The 16,651-nt window shown below is 50.9% G+C and overlaps 1 protein-coding gene across 1 annotated transcript in view; it reads left to right on the top strand.

The window, feature by feature from the left end:
- Positions 1-16,651, top strand: part of Mroh7 (maestro heat like repeat family member 7) — a 40,879-nt gene that overhangs the window by 8,719 nt on the left and 15,509 nt on the right. Inside the window, exons 3-13 of the mRNA XM_052175607.1 lie at positions 2,312-2,395; positions 3,562-3,641; positions 3,914-4,043; positions 5,598-5,693; positions 6,311-6,415; positions 6,539-6,674; positions 9,670-9,782; positions 10,831-11,007; positions 11,369-11,523; positions 13,765-13,903; positions 14,116-14,306. Coding sequence (XP_052031567.1) covers positions 2,312-2,395; positions 3,562-3,641; positions 3,914-4,043; positions 5,598-5,693; positions 6,311-6,415; positions 6,539-6,674; positions 9,670-9,782; positions 10,831-11,007; positions 11,369-11,523; positions 13,765-13,903; positions 14,116-14,306 — 1,406 coding nt within the window. The remainder of the gene's footprint in view (positions 1-2,311; positions 2,396-3,561; positions 3,642-3,913; positions 4,044-5,597; positions 5,694-6,310; positions 6,416-6,538; positions 6,675-9,669; positions 9,783-10,830; positions 11,008-11,368; positions 11,524-13,764; positions 13,904-14,115; positions 14,307-16,651) is intronic.

The raw sequence follows: 16,651 nt of genomic DNA, 5'->3' as shown, positions 1-16,651 counted from the left end.
GTGGAGCAGACCGGTTTATGGCAGTGGGTGTGGCAGAAACCTAGCATCCAGGAGAACAGGAAGCAGTGATAATGAGGCAGGAAGTCAACCACGTCCCAGTGACTGATTTCTGCCATTCAGATCCTACCTCCTAAAGGATCCATGGCTCTCCTAAGCATCACCAGCTGGGGATGGAGCATTGCAAGCAGGAGTCCGAGGGAGGCATTTCAGATGCCAATCCCAGCAGCCTCGCCCACTAGAGCCTTCCATAAGCCAGGAATCTTTATCTAATAGCAGAGTTGTAAGCAGTGGAGTGCTTGGCACATTGGTTCTGAATAAACATATTTAATAACTGAGGGACTTGTGGAGGGGATCTAGAAGGTGCAGAAAGGCTGGAAATAGCTTTACTGAGTAAAGAATCAGGTTTAACCCAGGTCTGGGTTGCACATCGGAGAAGGCCAGACAAGAAGGCAGACCCAAATGTGGATGTGGTGGGATGAGCCTGGGAGTCAGGCACAGTTTCCTCATCTGTAAAATGGGCTTAGTGGAGCTGAAGTGAGGACTTTTCAGATGCAAGCTCAGTGCTAATATAGGGAAGGCAATGAGTGAGTCCATTCAGCAAGCCTGACAAGGCCCTGTAATGTGCTGGGTGCTAATACCAACTGCACGCAGAACAGCAACCCGACATTTCAGTCTGCAGCAGAATAGCAACCCAACAGACCTTTTCTCTCTTCTTCTTGTTACTCAGAACTCAGCCTGAATGTCCACTCACATGAGCAGCGTCTCTGCCTGGTCATTCTAAATTAACCTCTTCCCCCTTTCTGAACTGTGTTTTTGGTTTTTTGGTTTTTTGGTTTTTCGAGACAGGGTTTCTCTGTGTGGTCCTGGTTGTTCTGGAACTCACTCTGTAGACCAGCCTGGCCTCGAACTCAGAAATCCACCTGCCTCTGCCTCCCAAGTGCTGGGATTACAGGTGTGTGCCACCATGCCCAGCTCTGAACTGTGATTAATAACCCATAGCAGCTCAGTTCAGTCAATGCTGGGAGAGGGTAAGGATTCCAAGGGTCACCTTCTCCTGCCCACAGTCTTACTGGGCTCAGCTGGGTGCTTCATCTGCTCTGTATTGGACAGACAGACAGATCACTGTGGAGGCTGACACTCGCCTCTCTGCACAGGCTCATTCCTCCTTAGTTTAGCCTGGGTTTCCTTCTGGCATGGTGTCTGTGTTCCAAAACCGGAAAGTATGTTCTGGACAAACCCAGACAGATGTACGTTCTTTCTACAACAGTCTGGTGGCTGGAACTAAAGGAGATTCTGTCTGCTGATAGGATACCTGCAAAAGAACTCGCGACTGGTACTAGCCTTCCATAGTCTGCATCAGATCAAGATGGTTCTTTTTCCATCACTGTGTAACATTAAGCGATTTGTTTTGTGAGGTCTAGCCTTCCTCTTAGAATGATGGGAATCAATGGATTGACACAGGCTAATGTGCTCTCTCAAGTAAGCAGAATACCTTCATCTGACTAGACTTTACTAGGAGGCCGAGAAGTGTTACTGATGGTAGAATTTCAGGTGGCGGTTTATGGACCCTTTCTATCCTTCTTGAGTTGATTAGTGAGGGAGAGGTGCTTTATACACTTCACATCTGCTTCTCCAAATGCAGCCTTCAGAAGCCATCCTTCCCACCTGACCATCACCCCCTGCAGAAACATGTCCCTTTTCTTGGGCTGTGATAGTTCTGATTGTCAGTTTGATATAATCAAGAATGACATGAGAAGAAAGTTTCAAAGAGAGATTGCCTAGGTCATGTGCAATTGCCTGTGAGGGATTCTCTTGCTATTACCAGGTGTGTCATAAATCCCCACCCACTGTGGGCAGTGTCATTCCCTAGGCAAGAGACCTGAGCTGTCCAAGAATGGGAAAGCGAGCTGAGCGCCTGACTATGTGCATTCTTTGCTCTCTGATCCTACTATGGATGCCTCCATCCTGTGACTTCACTATGTAGGGTTTCCTTATGTAGCTCTTTCTGTCCTGAAACTTACTCTGTAGACCACGCTGAACTCAGCTCACAGAGATTCACCTGCCTCTGCCTCCGAAGTGCTGGGATTAAAGGTGTGCCCTCATTATGCCAGGTCTTGTCCGGGCATTTTAACACAGCAACAGGAAACCAAACCTAGACATGGGTCAATGCCAGGGTCTGTTGGGGAAGAGCTACCTGGGTGGGCTGTAGGTGTTGGGTGGCTAGAGGGTGCCGCATAGCATATGCTGCCTAAGGGGAGGGCAGGACTCATGCTGGTCTCACCGAGTGGTTCTGCTTCCCACTGGCCTGAAGGCAGAGAACATCATCACTTACCAGAAGAATCAGGACACGGTGGAGATGAAAGGAGAGAAGGAGACAACCGTGAAGATGATGATGGTAGGGGCCCTAGGGGGCACTGTGGGGCTGCGGTGAGTTCCGAGGGTGATTGCTGTAGTAACAAGTGGGAGTATGGACAAGTTATTTCCCTTCTCTGAGCCTCACTCTTCCCATCTTACAAATGGGTGTGCTTATGCCTGCATCTTTGCTTGTGCAAAGGAGGACACAACTCAGTGGCTAGTCCATTGTGATGTTTGTGCAGCTGAGAACAGCTATTAACCCTCACCTCTCCCTGCAGGAACCCCTCTTGATAGGCAACTTCGGAGGATTCCCTAAGATAGTCTCCTCTTAGTTTACGCATTAGGGGGAACTGGGCACTGATTACCATGGAGCCTTACATAGTTATATTCAGTTTTGTGATCCTTTAAGAGAGAGAAAGGAGTTAATTAAAGGGCTAGCTCAAACAGCAACGTTTGCCTCACAAGAAAGAGTTCCTGAGTTTGAACCCCAGAACACACATGGAAAAGTCATGGTGACACACATTCATAATCCCAGTGCTGAGGAGAGAGATACAGGCTCTCTGGCCCATCAGACTAGCCCAACCGAGCTTTGTATCCTAGCGAGAGCCCTTGCCTCAAAAAACAACGTTCATAGCTCCTGAATAATGATACCCTCGGGCCTTTTGTACATGTGCACATGAATACATGTGCAGCCGCGCGCGCACACACACACACACACACACACACACACACACACATACACACATGCACATACACCTTGCATACGTATCTGCCCATACATAATACATAAAAAAGGAGAAAGTTCTGTCCTTTGATATATTTAACTTTAACTAGCATTAGTTGAACACCTACTGTGTGTAGGTATTAGATATGAAGTAAAAAACAGGACACTTGAGGAATTTGATTGGACAGCTTTCAAAGGCCATGCCTGGTGCTTCTGTCTTGGTCAGTTCCATGGTTTAGCTGTCAGTCACCAGATGGGGACTGTGGGATCTCTTGTCACTAGTTCTCCACAGGGAATGCACAGATCCGGGCGTAGACTGCTTTGAATGGTCTTGAACTGAGGGCTTAGCATTGATCTGGGCAGAAAGCTGGCTCTCCTACCTGTCCAGTGGCAGAGTGTGCCCAGGCCACGCCCGTGGCCTGCTGTCAGAGCCTGGACGTCAGCCACAGCTGCCTCTCACTGGCTCTGTGGTCCCCATCCAGAGACAGATTCAGGAGGAGCCGCTGGATTCCCTTTTGAGTCCTGCTCGACGGCAGGCCATGGAGATCCTGGCACAGCTGAGGTATCCCTGTTCTTTGTCTCTCTTGCCAGCTTTACCCCTTCTCACATGCCTGTCCACTCCGAGCCTTTCCCTCTCCCCTGCCCAGTCTCCATGGAACGTGTTACTTACACACACACACACACACACACACACACACACACACCCCAGTGCTCATACCACAGCTTGACCTGTGGATCTAATCTCGGGTGGCCTGCCTAAGTCAGGTGTCCTCTTCCCCACCCTGCATCCTCGGGCCCTTCCTCACTCCACACCTGGCCTCCTGTCCCTCCCAGTCACACCAAGCCTATCCTGAGTGTGCGGGAGAGGGTGGAGCTGGTCAACACCTGTGTGCGGAGCGTGTTCTCACTGCCTTCGGTGCAGGCCATGCAGGAGAAGGACGAGTCAAAGGCAGACGTCATCCAGGTGAGCTGGGCCTGCCTGGTGGGGCTTTAGGTTTGGGGACATCCTCGGAAGGGACAAGTCTCGGGGATGAGTGGGGCTTTCTCCCTACCCCTTGGCTGAGTGGCCCAGAGCAGCTCATCTTACCTGTGACCGTCTGAACAGACACTTGGCAGGTATTCAGCAGAAGAGTGAACTATTGCAGTAATGGCTCCCTTAGGAGCGCCTTGTCCTGTGTCAGGGATACAGATAGATGCTGTAAGGTCGTAGGAAGTGGGCAGGGTTGGAGGCCATACTGAGGACTGTGCTATATGGAAGAAGACTGGGGGAAACTGGGCAGAGACCTGGAGAACAGAGCCTCAAAAGGGGGTGTGGTAAGCATCCTTAAACCTCTGCAGAATTATTCCCAGAGGTACCAGAGCAGGGATCCTTAGGTATAAGATTCAAGGAGAGCTAGGGTCAAGCGGGAGGCTGACTGAGAGGGTCTCCAGCTGTTCAGCTACCCTTTCTCTCAGCGGGTATTAGCCATGTTGCCCTCCAAATCACGATGGTAGTCTTGCAGTAGTGTGAGGTGGAAGAGATGGATGCCATCACCTCTGGATTCTCCGGCTAATGATGTGAGGGCCAGAATCCTTGCTGTGGAAGGGACAGGCAGCCCTCTTGTAGTTACAAGTACTGCCAGCAGAGGGCAGTGGTGTCTAACAAGCTGCTGCAGTAGGGATGAATGGAGCGGTAGTGGGCTGTAGGGCTTGCTTGGTGGTTGTGGTGTGTAACCCTAAGGGCCACTGGAATCAGGAAGATTCCAGTGTAGAATCGGAAAGGGGATAGACTTGGGAAGCCCACCCAAGGAAAGGAAGTAAGAAAGAAGAGGGTCTTCCCAGAGCAGATTGAAATCACCATTCAGCTCACCATGCCCATAAGGCGATTTCAGGACTGTAGTGTGGGAGGAACCTGGGCCGAGGGACACCTGGGGCTTCCCTAAGGGTAACCTGGGGCTTTACAGAGGCCTAGAAGGCAGCCAAGAGGCAGAACACCTTTGAGAGAAGAGCCTGCTTGGCCGGGCAGCTCTCCAACCTTACAGTCTTTGGAGACTTGGCCTTAGTATCCTTTGTTCCTTGCCCTGTGACCTTGGACAAGTGTCCCTGGATTGGTAACCGAGAAAAGCCATTCAAAGACAAAGTGACAGAGGGTGCTCACATTCCAGGCCCTTGTCTGGCTTCTGCCAGGCAGTAAGTGCAGGGTGTCTCTTTCTCCTCCCCTCTGGTAGGAAGACCAGGGACACTAATCCCCAATTTGTTGCTAAAGAAATTAGGTGAGGCACAGAGGTGGGCCCAGAAAATAGCTTTTGTGTGTCCAAGTGAGCTCTCCTCCTCGACCCCTGCCCTGCCCCCGGGGGTGTCTGGGGATAGAGGCTGTGCAGGGAGCACTCAGAAGCTCTGTCCTCCTCCTAGATGCCCCTGGGGGTGTCTGGGGCTGGCAGGGAGCACTCAGAAGCTCTGTCCTCCTCCTAGATGCCCCTGGGGGTGTCTGGGGCTGTGCGGTGAGCTCCCAGCAGCTCTGTCCTCTTCCTGTCCACAGACGCTTTATCACCAGACCTTGGATTCCTTGCAGAAACTTCTGAATGCCCTTTTTATTGAAGACCCCACTCCTGCTGGGCTGAAGAGCATCCTGGAGGTGCAGGGCATGGGGCGGGGGGCGGGGAGGGGCAAGAAGGGAGAGGGAAGGAGGAAAATGGCTTCATACAAGTGGGAGGTGGACCCTGAAGGAGTGACGTCATCCTGAGCCAGTGCCCTGCTTCCATGTTGTATCTTATGCTGTTTTTTATTTAGTTTTTGGTGACTGTGAGGATTGGACCTAAGCCCTTGTACCTGTTGGGCAAGCACTCTACTTCCGAGCTACAGCAGAGGCCTGTTTCTTCTTTCCTTGTTGATCTGTACACATTGTCACACTGAATTGCCTAGTGTGCCTTGAACTTTTGATCCTCTGGTCTCTGCTTCCTGAGTCGCTGGGATCACAGGCCTGGGAGCCCAGTCCTTTTGCTGTCTGCAGCTCTTGCTCTACCTCTTTCTCCAGGGTTATCCCCGTCTCTTCTCTCTTCGCTGACCCTGTCCCCTCCTGTGCTCTGAGTCCCCTTCTCAGCTCAAGCCCCACCTGTCATTGATCCTCAGAAGGAGGACTGTGACAAAATGCCTCCTTACTTCTTCTGATAGCTTCTCGCAGTTTACTGACTTACCCACGGACAGCAGGGACCGGCGGACAATGGTAGCAGACTCTCACCCTTGTCCCCTCAGCCCCTAGGGCCCTGGATGAATTCTGGGAAGGCCCATGAGCGAGCTCGGGCTGTGAACAGCAACGTCTCTGTGTTGAACCACACGCTTGTGACCCTGCCATTCTTTGTGAGTGTTCCTGGAGGGGTGGACACTTTGGCGACTTCTCAGTTGACCCGCTGCGGATGGTCAGGTCTTCTTGTTCTGCACTATGTAGCTACAGACTCCCTCCCTGTGATTGTGACACTACAGATATCCTCGGGGTTCCCAACGCTGGGTCTTCTGCTGGGGAGGCTCCTTCTTCGAATCGGGGATCCTGATGAAGAGATCGGCCGGGAGGCTTTGGATGGCATTACCATCCTCTACACCATCCTGGATCTCCAGAAACGTATGCCCAAGTCGGGTCTCTAGCCACTGCACAGCTAGGGAGGGAGACATGGTGGTATTCGGGCAGTTGGAGGCAGACAGAATGTGTCAGATGGGGATTGGGAGCTGATGGGAAACTCCTATCTCCATGGAACCAGGAACAGAGATACAAACTAGCCATTGTTTTTAGTGTTTGCTTGTTTCTAAGATATAGTTTTACTATATAGCTCTGAACTTTTAATCCTCCTGACTTAGCTTCTCAGATACTGGGACTACAGGTATGTACCTACCGCCCTGTGTAGACAACAAATCTATCTTGACAGAAGCTGTCCTTCTATAGCTGAGCTTTTCCATGTTGTTCCAACCTTAATTTCTCCTTCTAATGTACCATGTACACCTAGGCGTGATGGCCTGATGTCCTCTTGTTTTTCTTACTAGACTGTTATGCTGTGAGGGTAGGGCAGGATTCTCTGTTCTTTCTGAGTCTAGCCATGGGCTGCCATATGGTCTTTTTGTTTGTTTGTTTGTTTGGTTTGGTTTGGTTTTGGTTTTTGATTTTTCCAGATAGGGTTTCTCTATATAGTCCTGGCTGGCTGTCCTGGAACTCACTCTGTAGACCAGGCTGGCCTCGAACTCAGAAATCTGCCTGCCTCTGCCTCCCAAGTGCTGGGATTACAGGCATGCGCCACCACTGCCGGGCCTGGCATGTGGTCTTATTCAGTGCATATGCACAGAAGCTAATGAAGACCAGGCCCTACATTAGAATCTGGAGCCTGTAAGTGAAAGAACACCCTGAGATTAGGTTTCAGGGAGCTCATGAGACGGTGTGAGCCTATGGCTCCCAGGGCTACCCAGTCAACTGCCTCCAACCTCTGCCTTTCTTTCTTCTTAGTCCTGATTCTATCTCAACCAGGAAACCTTGGCTGGTTTCTTAGTTTCTGCTGACTCTGGAGGCAGAAGGGCCTGCATATCAGACCTGGCTTTGGCTTTCAACTTTTCCAGCAGAACGACCTCTTCTGTACACTTGTCTGTAGATCTCTTCATCTGTAAAGGATTACGGTAGATTGTAATTCATAGCTTTTTGAAATATTAAACGATATTCCTCATACGAGTTCACGGGAAGAGACCAGCTCAGGGTCCCATGTCATAGGCGCTTGTCAAATAGAACTCTCTTCTCTTCCTGTCCTCTACTTTCTGGGATATATCTGGGGTCCTTGCTCTTTCTCATTTCTAGCATTTGGGACAATGTTTCCTAAGAGCTTCCTCCATTGGCCTGGAGGCATTCACAGCTCTTAAATGGTGGTTGAAAGGTGGGCTACAATGTTGATCATTGCTGATCAGCTCTAGGACAGGGAGAGTGTAGTCCAAAGCCAGGCTGCCAAAGGCGGCTGGCAGTGTGGGCACCCAGATTAATTTAATCCACATTCAAGGGACCCTGAGCCATTTGTAATGTTTTTGAGTACCATCTGCCTTGCTGCTATTCTGGTTGAGCTAAGTGCCTGGAGTTCTTTGGGAGAGCCCCAGGCCACTGTGAAGCTAGAGGAGGAGGAGGAGGAGGAGGAGGAGGAGGGGGGGGGATTAGCTTGGGTGGGCCGTCTGTGGAAAGTGAAGGGCTGTGACTGGAGCTGGCTCTGCCTGTTCACAGAGTGCCAGTGCCCTTCCTGCCACCAGAGCGTGCCCTGTGTGCCCACACTGCCTGGGTGAGCCCTTCTCATGCCCAGGCTTTCTGTGGGCCCAGGCGGGACCCAGGCCTGACTCTGATGCAGGCCTAATCCCTAAATGTGTTTCCTTCCACAAACGGCCCAGAGACCCTCCAGGTCCCAGGCTCTGCTCTAGATCTGGGGACACAGCTTTGAGAAGAGATCTGTTTGGCAGCCTTCCCTCTGGCTTACCTTCTCATTGCCAAGAGACAGACACTAGGCAAAAACAAACAAGGAAAGCGCTGAGGAAGTCAGATGATAAGCTCTGAGGGGACAGACAGACATTTTCAAATGCTCTTGCTGGTGCCAGGCCTGAGGGCACACGCCAGCAATCCCAGCACTGGATGGGAAGCCTGAGGCCGTGCTGGACTAGAGACCCTGCTCTAAAAACAAATACTACAGGCTAGGTACAGTAGGGCACACCCGCCCTCAGCACAGGGACGGTGGAGGTGGAAGGCTCAGGAGTTACAGCCCTCTTCAGCTGCATATGTGAGCCTCTGTGTATACACAAAACCAAACAAAAGCAACAGTAACAATATGGCCACCAACACAACAACATCTCAACCCCAAAACTGTATTGTAAAGCTATGGACATTCTGCGGTTACAGTGCTTGTCCAGCCTGTGCCAGGACCTGGGTCCATCCCAGGACTGAACGTGGAGGAGGCAGGGGGAGGCTCACCTTTAATCCCGGCACTCTGGAGGATGAGGCAGGTTCTCTGTGAGTTCAATGCCAGCCTGGTCTACAAAATGAATTTCAGACCAGTCAGGGCTACATAGTGAGAACCTATCTTTTAAAAACAGGAGGGGAAAAGCCTCCTGCAGACCAAAATAGCAATAACAAAATGAAACAGATTATGCCTCGGGCTAAAGCTGCAGGAACTCTCGCCCTGCTGGTGGAAACGAGGCTGGGAAACTGTCTCCTATATCTTGGGAGGGTGAGCCCACGCCTGCTGTGAGCCAGTGGGTTCTCTCCTGGTGCATCCCTGGCAGAAGCATCGATCGATTCACTTTGGGGGGTGGGGAGGCCTGGAAGCAGCCGGAGGGGCATCATCCGCTGGCAGGCAGCTGCACTGCAGGCCCTCGCAGCACGGGAAGCTGCTTCACACTGAGAATGAATGAGAGCCAGTGCTGCAGGGAGGAGCCAGACACGGGGATGGAGGGGGGGTGTTCTGTGAGTTCATGAATGAAAGTCCAACAGCTGTGTTGTCTTGACTTGTGTACTCGCTCTCTGCTCACTGTGCTGGTAAAGTGGGCTGAGCGCACAGCTCAAAGCAAACCTCCGGTCAGGGTTCCTCAGAAGGTTCCTTCTCCCTCAGGGACCAAGAACAAGGAAGAGACCAACAAGAAGGAGCTGTATGAGAACAACAAGCGCTTCCTGGGGCCCTACAACCCTGTCAGCCCGTGCCAGAACATTCTGCGTGTCATTGCGGTGACTACCAGCAGTCCCAGCTCCCAGGCCAGGAGGGGAGGGAACTGGGGTTGCTTCTAGGACGGTCACTAGGAAGCCTCCTGGGAAGGACGCCTCCGCAGCTGCGCAGCCTCCCTGGGTGCCCTCCTTTCTCGTCTATGCTCTAGCCCAAGGTTCTCAACCTGTGGGGCGTGACTCCTTTGGGGGGGTCACATATACCCTGCATATCAGATATTTACATTACAAGTCATAAGAGTAGCAAAATTGCAATTATTAAGTAGTAAAGAAATAATTTTATGGCTGTGGGTCAGCACAACATGAGGAACTGTATTAAAGGGTCGCAACATTAGGAAGGCTGAGAACCACTGGGCTAGCCCATGACTCTTCTCCCAGGAACATACCAGCCAGTTCCCGGATGCAGGGACCACAGATCCCCTGCTTTCTCTCCTCCTCCTCCTCCTCCTCCCTCCTCCTCCTCCTCTTCTTTCTCCTCTTCCTCCTCCTCTTCCTCCTCCTCCTTCTCCTCCTCCTCTTCCTCCTATTCTTCCTTCTCCCCTTTTTCCTCCTCTTCCTCCTCCTCTTCCTCTTCTTCCTCCTCTTCCCCATCCTCCTCCCCCTTTCCTTTTTTCTCCTCTGCCTCTTCCTCCTCTTCCTCTTCCTCCTCCTCTTCTTTTTCCTCCTCTTCCTCCTCCTCCCCCTTTTCTTATTCCTCCTCCTTTCCCTCCTCCTCCTCCTCCTCCTCCTCCTCCTCCTCCTCCTCCTCCTCCTCCTCGTCCCTGTCTTCCTCCTCCTCTTCCTAAAGCTTGTCTCAGATTCCTGGGCTCACCGTCTACAGCCTCCCAAGCAGTTGTGGTAACAGGAGCTCCTTGGTGCCTGGGTGTCCCTCTAAGCTCCTCTCCAATGGCTCTAACATTTACGCCTTAGAGAATGTGTGTGGTGCTGGGCATAGACTTTCTCTGTGAGTTAGGTAGACCTTCTCTCTGAGTTAGGTGGAGTCTGTGCCTTTATATATATCTTGGGGGATCTGCCTAACATGGCAGCATCAAATACCTCTGCATCTATGTTTCAGGAATTTGGAGACTTCCTGGGGCCTCAGCAGGTAAGGGACCTGCTGCTAGCAGCCTTGGAAGGCCTGAAGGACATCTCTGAGACCCAGGGCAAGGACTCCGGAGAGATGATGCAGCTGGCGTCCGAGGTCATGCTCAGCTCAGTGCTGGAGTGGTATCGCCACAGGGCACTGGAGGTGGTAAGGCCTCTTGGAGGCAGAGGCTGGGATATCCCCAGGCCTGGGAGAGAGCCTCATCCCCAGAAGCCTGCTTCTCCTGGGATAGCCTTCCTGCCCGTGGCCAGGACTGGAGCTGAGCAGTGGGTTAGAAAGGAGTATGCACCACCCCTGAGAGAACCCAGATGGCAGATAGGAGTAGGGAGGCCACTCCCAGGGAGCTACGCCCTGGCACCTCTTCCTTCCCACTTCCCTCCAGCATTGAGCCTCTCCCTTGCTTTATTGTTATTCTACCCTAAGTCCTCCTCCCATCTGCCCATGTGCCTCATGCCTCTCTCTGCTTCTCCAATGGGCCTTCCTGCAACCTGCCCACGGCTATCTCCAGATCCCGGAAATCATGCAGGGCATCTACCTGCAGCTGAACCACATCCAGGAGCCTCGGGCACGCGAGGTGGCTCTGCTGCCCATCTCCTTCCTGGCCAGCTCCTTCATGACCGAGGTTGTGGTGGCCCTGCTCATGTGCCCCCTCCCGCTGGACAGGTACCAAGCATGGAGACTCCCATCCTATACACCTCAAAGGGCTGAAGCAGCCTTGTCCCGGGCTGAGACACTCTTTCTACCCAGAGCATTGATCTCCTCCCCTCCCCCTTCTACAGCCTGCGGTATTTATGACCGCTTTCTCAGCACCACTGGATTTGTACTGACTGTCCAGAGTCCCTCATTCTGGACTCAGCCCTGTTCTACAGATGTGGCTATGAGGCTCGGGAGATGTTTCTTGGCCTCCATACCCACCGGGGCATGGCTACAGTGAGGATCTAGGCTCAGGTCCAACTGACTCCAAAGCCTGGAGTTCTTTAATGGTAGCTGCTGGTGTTGGGCAGCTCATGTATGCTCGCTGGGCTTCAGTTCTCCTGTAGGAAAAACTGCTCCACCGTGTGAGGAGGCGGCTCCAGGCTCAGTGCCTCCGTGGAGGTCCGTGTCTGGGATGGAGAGGAGGCCGGCCAGATGATAGGTGACATGTGTCTCCTTTTAGCCTGTTGGGCACAGCCTTTCTTTAAGTAAATGGAACAGGGAAGCGACCACTTAAGACGGTTGTTTCTGAGTAAATGTGGGACCATACGCAAAACTGTGAAAGAGGGATGTGTGCTAATAGGGACAGACATGTCAGTCAGAGCCAAGGTCGGTGGAGACCCTGAGGGTCCACTATAGATAGATCCTAAGAAGTTAACCATTGTAGCTGCTCTGCCCACCGGGTGAGTCTCTCTCTCTCCCCTCTCTCCTCTCCCCTTCCCCCCCCTCTCTCTCTCTCTCTGTGTGTGTGTGTGTGTGTGTGTGTGTAGATGGAGAGGGAGAGGGAGGGAGAGAGGGTGGGGTGTGCTCATTGTGTAGCTCAGGCTGGCTACAAACTCATAGCAATCCTCCTGCCTGCTTCTTTCAGGTACTGGAATCATATTAAGGAATTTTTCATTTTCTTCTCCTTCCTCTTCATCATCCCCCTCCTTCCTCTCCTTCTCCTTTCCCTCCTCCTCCTTCTCCTCCTTCTCCTCCTCCTCTTTTTCTTTCTCAGTGCTGGGCATCGAACCCAGGGCCATACTATCCAAGTGCCCTGCCACTGAGCCGTAGCCCCAGGGGACTGCTTTTGTGCTCCAGTAATAATCACTAGACTCCCAGGGCTGGATGCCTTGATGACTGGATGTTCCCTTTGTGGGTCTGAGAGGCTGGCCCCTTCCCTTTTATTCCCTACATGCCTCACTTTCCTCTCCCGGTCTCAGTCCTGGGTCTGGAAGCTAGCTTCCCAGGAGAGGAGGAAGCCCAGGGGAGTCACAGGGACCAGAATCTCCTACAGGAGCCTGGTTTTCTGCATCACTTCAGAGACTAGGCCAGCTCCAAGGGTCCAGTCCCGGGAAGCTCCACGCTGGAGCTGTCCCATTGGTTCTTACAGTTAATTGGCAGTCTCTCCTAATCCAGATGTGATGTGCCAGGCAGTCATAAACATGACCATTCTTACCATAAGCAACGTTGCCTAGCAACATAGTTGAAATACTATCTTTATTGGGTTTCCAGGGGAACAGAGCTGGGACGTGAGTGGAAGGTTCAGATGTTCCTGTATTCAGGCAAAAGGTTTCATTAACCCTTTAGCTCACTGTCAGCTGCCCACAGCAGGAATCTCTCCTGGTGCTGCTTGCTTCTCCTGTGTGGGTAGTTTCCCACAAAGGGCCAGGAATCTGTGATAAGGGCAAGACCCAGGCCCTAAAGGGCTCTGTGGCTTCAACTCTAACTCCTAGGGTGCAGCGTTAGACACATTGGATGCACTCATATCTTGCAGTAGTAGTAGCAGTATCTTGGACTGATGGGTTTGTGTGTATGTGTGTGTGTGTGTGTGTGTGTGTGTGTGTGTGTGTGTGTGTGTGTAACCTCCCTAAGCCTCCATTCTGCCCCAGTAAGATGGAAATAACACTGTCTAGAGAAGGTGGTAACGTTGAGCATTGCTAAGTGTCTGCATCTGTATCGGCAATGGTTTGCTTAGTGCTGGCCTGGTGCATGATGTCCGCTCTAGTGAGTGTTTGCTGCAGGAGCACACAAGGACAAAGCACCTGGTCTGAGACTTGGGAATAAGGCGTTCAATCACTGCCAAGTTCCTGACGTGTGGAGAGTGTTTTCCAGATCATTCCTTGTGGGCATGCTCACAAATATCACATTATTGGCACTGCACCCAGCGCTGAAACAGTTTGGTGTCAGGTGGCCCTTGGCCTAGGCAGTGCTGTCCTCCTTCCTTCTTAGCAACGGGGCAGAGATGTGGAGGCAGCTGATACTTCGAAAGCCCAGCTGTGATGTCCGAGACCTGCTGGATCTGCTCCTAACTAGCCTGAAGGAGAAGCCGGTGACCAAGAAGGGTCGGGCCTCCATTGTGCCCCTGGCGGTGAGGACCAGACACCCTGCCTGCCTCCCCTTCCACCCCACTCAGCCCAACTGCTTGCTTGTTAGGGTCCCTCCTGCCAGAGGGGGTAGGAGCCATGCTTTTCTAGGCTGCATTAGAGAACCAGTCTCAGTCTCTCAGAGCAGTAAGAAGAGAGGCCAGCGGCCCTGGGAGGATGGACTGGGTCAAGCCACTGGCCTTCCCTCCACTCCTAGGCAGCCAGTGGTCTGTGTGAGCTCCTGTCCGTCAACAGCTGTGTGGGCCGTGTGAGGCGTATCTACCCTCAGCTGCTCCTGGCTCTGCTCATTCAGGTCCACTATCACATTGGCCTCAACCTACCCAGCCGTGTGGCTCCTCGAAAGGATTCCAAGGATGACACACAGCCTCCTCTCTTCGTACCCGTACGGTAGGCCCCATCACCTCTAAACCTGCCGTCCTTGCAGTGGGGAGTGTTCCCCAGCAAAGGACCCTCAAACATCTTATGTATAGACATTAATTCTAGAACCAGAAGAGGAAGTAGAACATATGCCTCACTCCTTTTTAAAAAATAGGATCTCACGTAGTCCAGGCTGGCCCCAAACTTGCCGCAAAGCTGAGGATAATCTTGAACTGGGGATCCTCCTGTCTCTATTTCCTAGTCACTAGGATTATAGGCATGCACCACCACGCCCAGTTTATTTGGTTCTATCAATCAAATCTAGGGCTTTGTTCATTTTGGATAAGCCTTCTCTACCAACTGAGCTACTCTTCCCCCCACCCCCACCACCAGAAACACGTTATTGGAGACACACTGTGCTACCAAGGCTTCTCAACTCCCTTTCTGCATCCCACCACTCTGCTCAGACGCATGAAGAAATCAGTTGTCTGAGGGCCTTTACCCCCTACTGCCCCCAGAAGATGTGCTTGTTGTATTAGGGGTCTATCTCAGGCATACCAAAGTTCTTAATTACTCACTGGAATATAATGTGTGCTCACCAGGGGGAAAAGGGACATTAAAATTAACTAACTCTCTTTTTCCTGTCTTTACCCCAGATACCTTCCCAGAAGACAAGCAGATTTTTTTATGCCCTTTCAGGGATAGTCAGTGTAGATGAGCCACAAGGGTTTATATTCTTTTACACAAGTGCTAGCCTATGATACAGGCGCACATTCACTCCTAACGCATGTCAAGTCTTGAAGACCTCCATACATACAGCTGCCTCCTCAGCTTTGACAGCTGCAGAGCATCCTTCCATACAGCAATGCAGCTACTGTAATGTGTGCGACCCTCCTCCTGAGGCGGGCACCACAACTGCTCTTTGCAATTGCAGAGGGCACTGACATAGGCTTGCTCCTATAGATGCATGTCATTGTGTCATTGTATGTGTAGGATGAACTCCTGGGAGAGGGGGGCATCAATGGGCTTCTGCACAGCAACACTAAAATGGTACAGAAATGCAAGATTAAAAATGTTCTTGACCAGGGCGATGAAAATGTTAAAAAGAAAAAAAGGCAGGCAGTGGTGGAGCATGCTTTTAATCCCAGCACAGGGGAGGCAGAGGCAGGTGAGGGGCGGGTTTCTGAGTTTGAGGCCAACCTGGTCTACAGAGTGAGTTCCAGGATAGCCAGGGCCACACAGAGAAACCCTGTCTCAAAAAAAAAAAAAAACAAAAACAAAAAAAGAAAGAAAGAAAAGAAAAGAAAAGAAAAAGAAAATGTAAACACAGGGCTAGTGAGCCTTATGACCCACATGGTGGGAGAACAGAACTGGTTCTTACAAATTCTCTGACCTCTGAATACACAGTGTGGTACACACATGTAGAGAGAGAGAGAGAGAGAGAGAGAGAGAGAGAGAGAGAGAGAGGAGGAAACTCACCAGTGGTCATGGCCTGTCAGTGCCAGTGCTTATACCCCCACATCTGTTCTAGAGCAGTGCATTGCAGAACTTTTCTATCTTAGCTAATCTGTGCTGCAAAAGATGGATTTAGCTTTTGGTTTGTTTGTTTGTTTGTTTGTTTGTTTGTTTTTGAGACAAAGCCTAAAAGGAGTCATGATTCTCCTGCCCCAGATCCTGAGTGTTGGAGTGGATGGCTGGGTTCCAGCAACACACCTGATGTGCTGTATGCAGGTGTTTGTGTGGGTGTGAGTGCGTGCATGTATGTGCAGGTGTGTGTGTCCATGCACATGAGTGTGTGCATGGGTGCGTCTGTGCTGGAGTCTTAGTTTTCATTTCTCTCATTTGAATGAAGTTGAGATTTAAATGGCATTTGTATTCTCATTCATGTGAGCAAGTTGCCCTTGCCCTTTGCCTATTAATATAGAACTGCTGGCGATATCTATATCTATGTCTATATCTATCTATCTATCTATCTATCTATCTATCTATATATATATATATATATATATATATAAAGTTGTTCTTAAAATTATTTTTTCATTTCCCCTGTTAATTGTGAGAACTTGTTGCATTAAGAAAATTGACTCTGTTGTTTATATTGAATTTGGTCACTTCACCTGTGATTTTTTTTGTCATTCAAAAAGTTAAATGCATTGTATGGTGGGCTCATCAGTTTCCCTTTATTGTTTCTCTGTGTGTTGTACTTACAGAAACATATTTAGAAGGGCAAAGAACAAGCTGTGTGCAGCTGGAGGCCTTAGATGGAGATCTGTCTATATATCTATGTATTTATGTATGTATGTATGTATGTATGTATGTATCTTTCATCTATCTATCTATCTATCTATCTATCTTTCTATCTATCTATCTATCTA

This window comes from Apodemus sylvaticus, chromosome 3 (genome assembly GCF_947179515.1).
Source record: "Apodemus sylvaticus chromosome 3, mApoSyl1.1, whole genome shotgun sequence".
Classification (NCBI taxonomy): domain Eukaryota; kingdom Metazoa; phylum Chordata; class Mammalia; order Rodentia; family Muridae; genus Apodemus; species Apodemus sylvaticus.
This window is presented reverse-complemented; position numbering and strand designations above follow the sequence as displayed.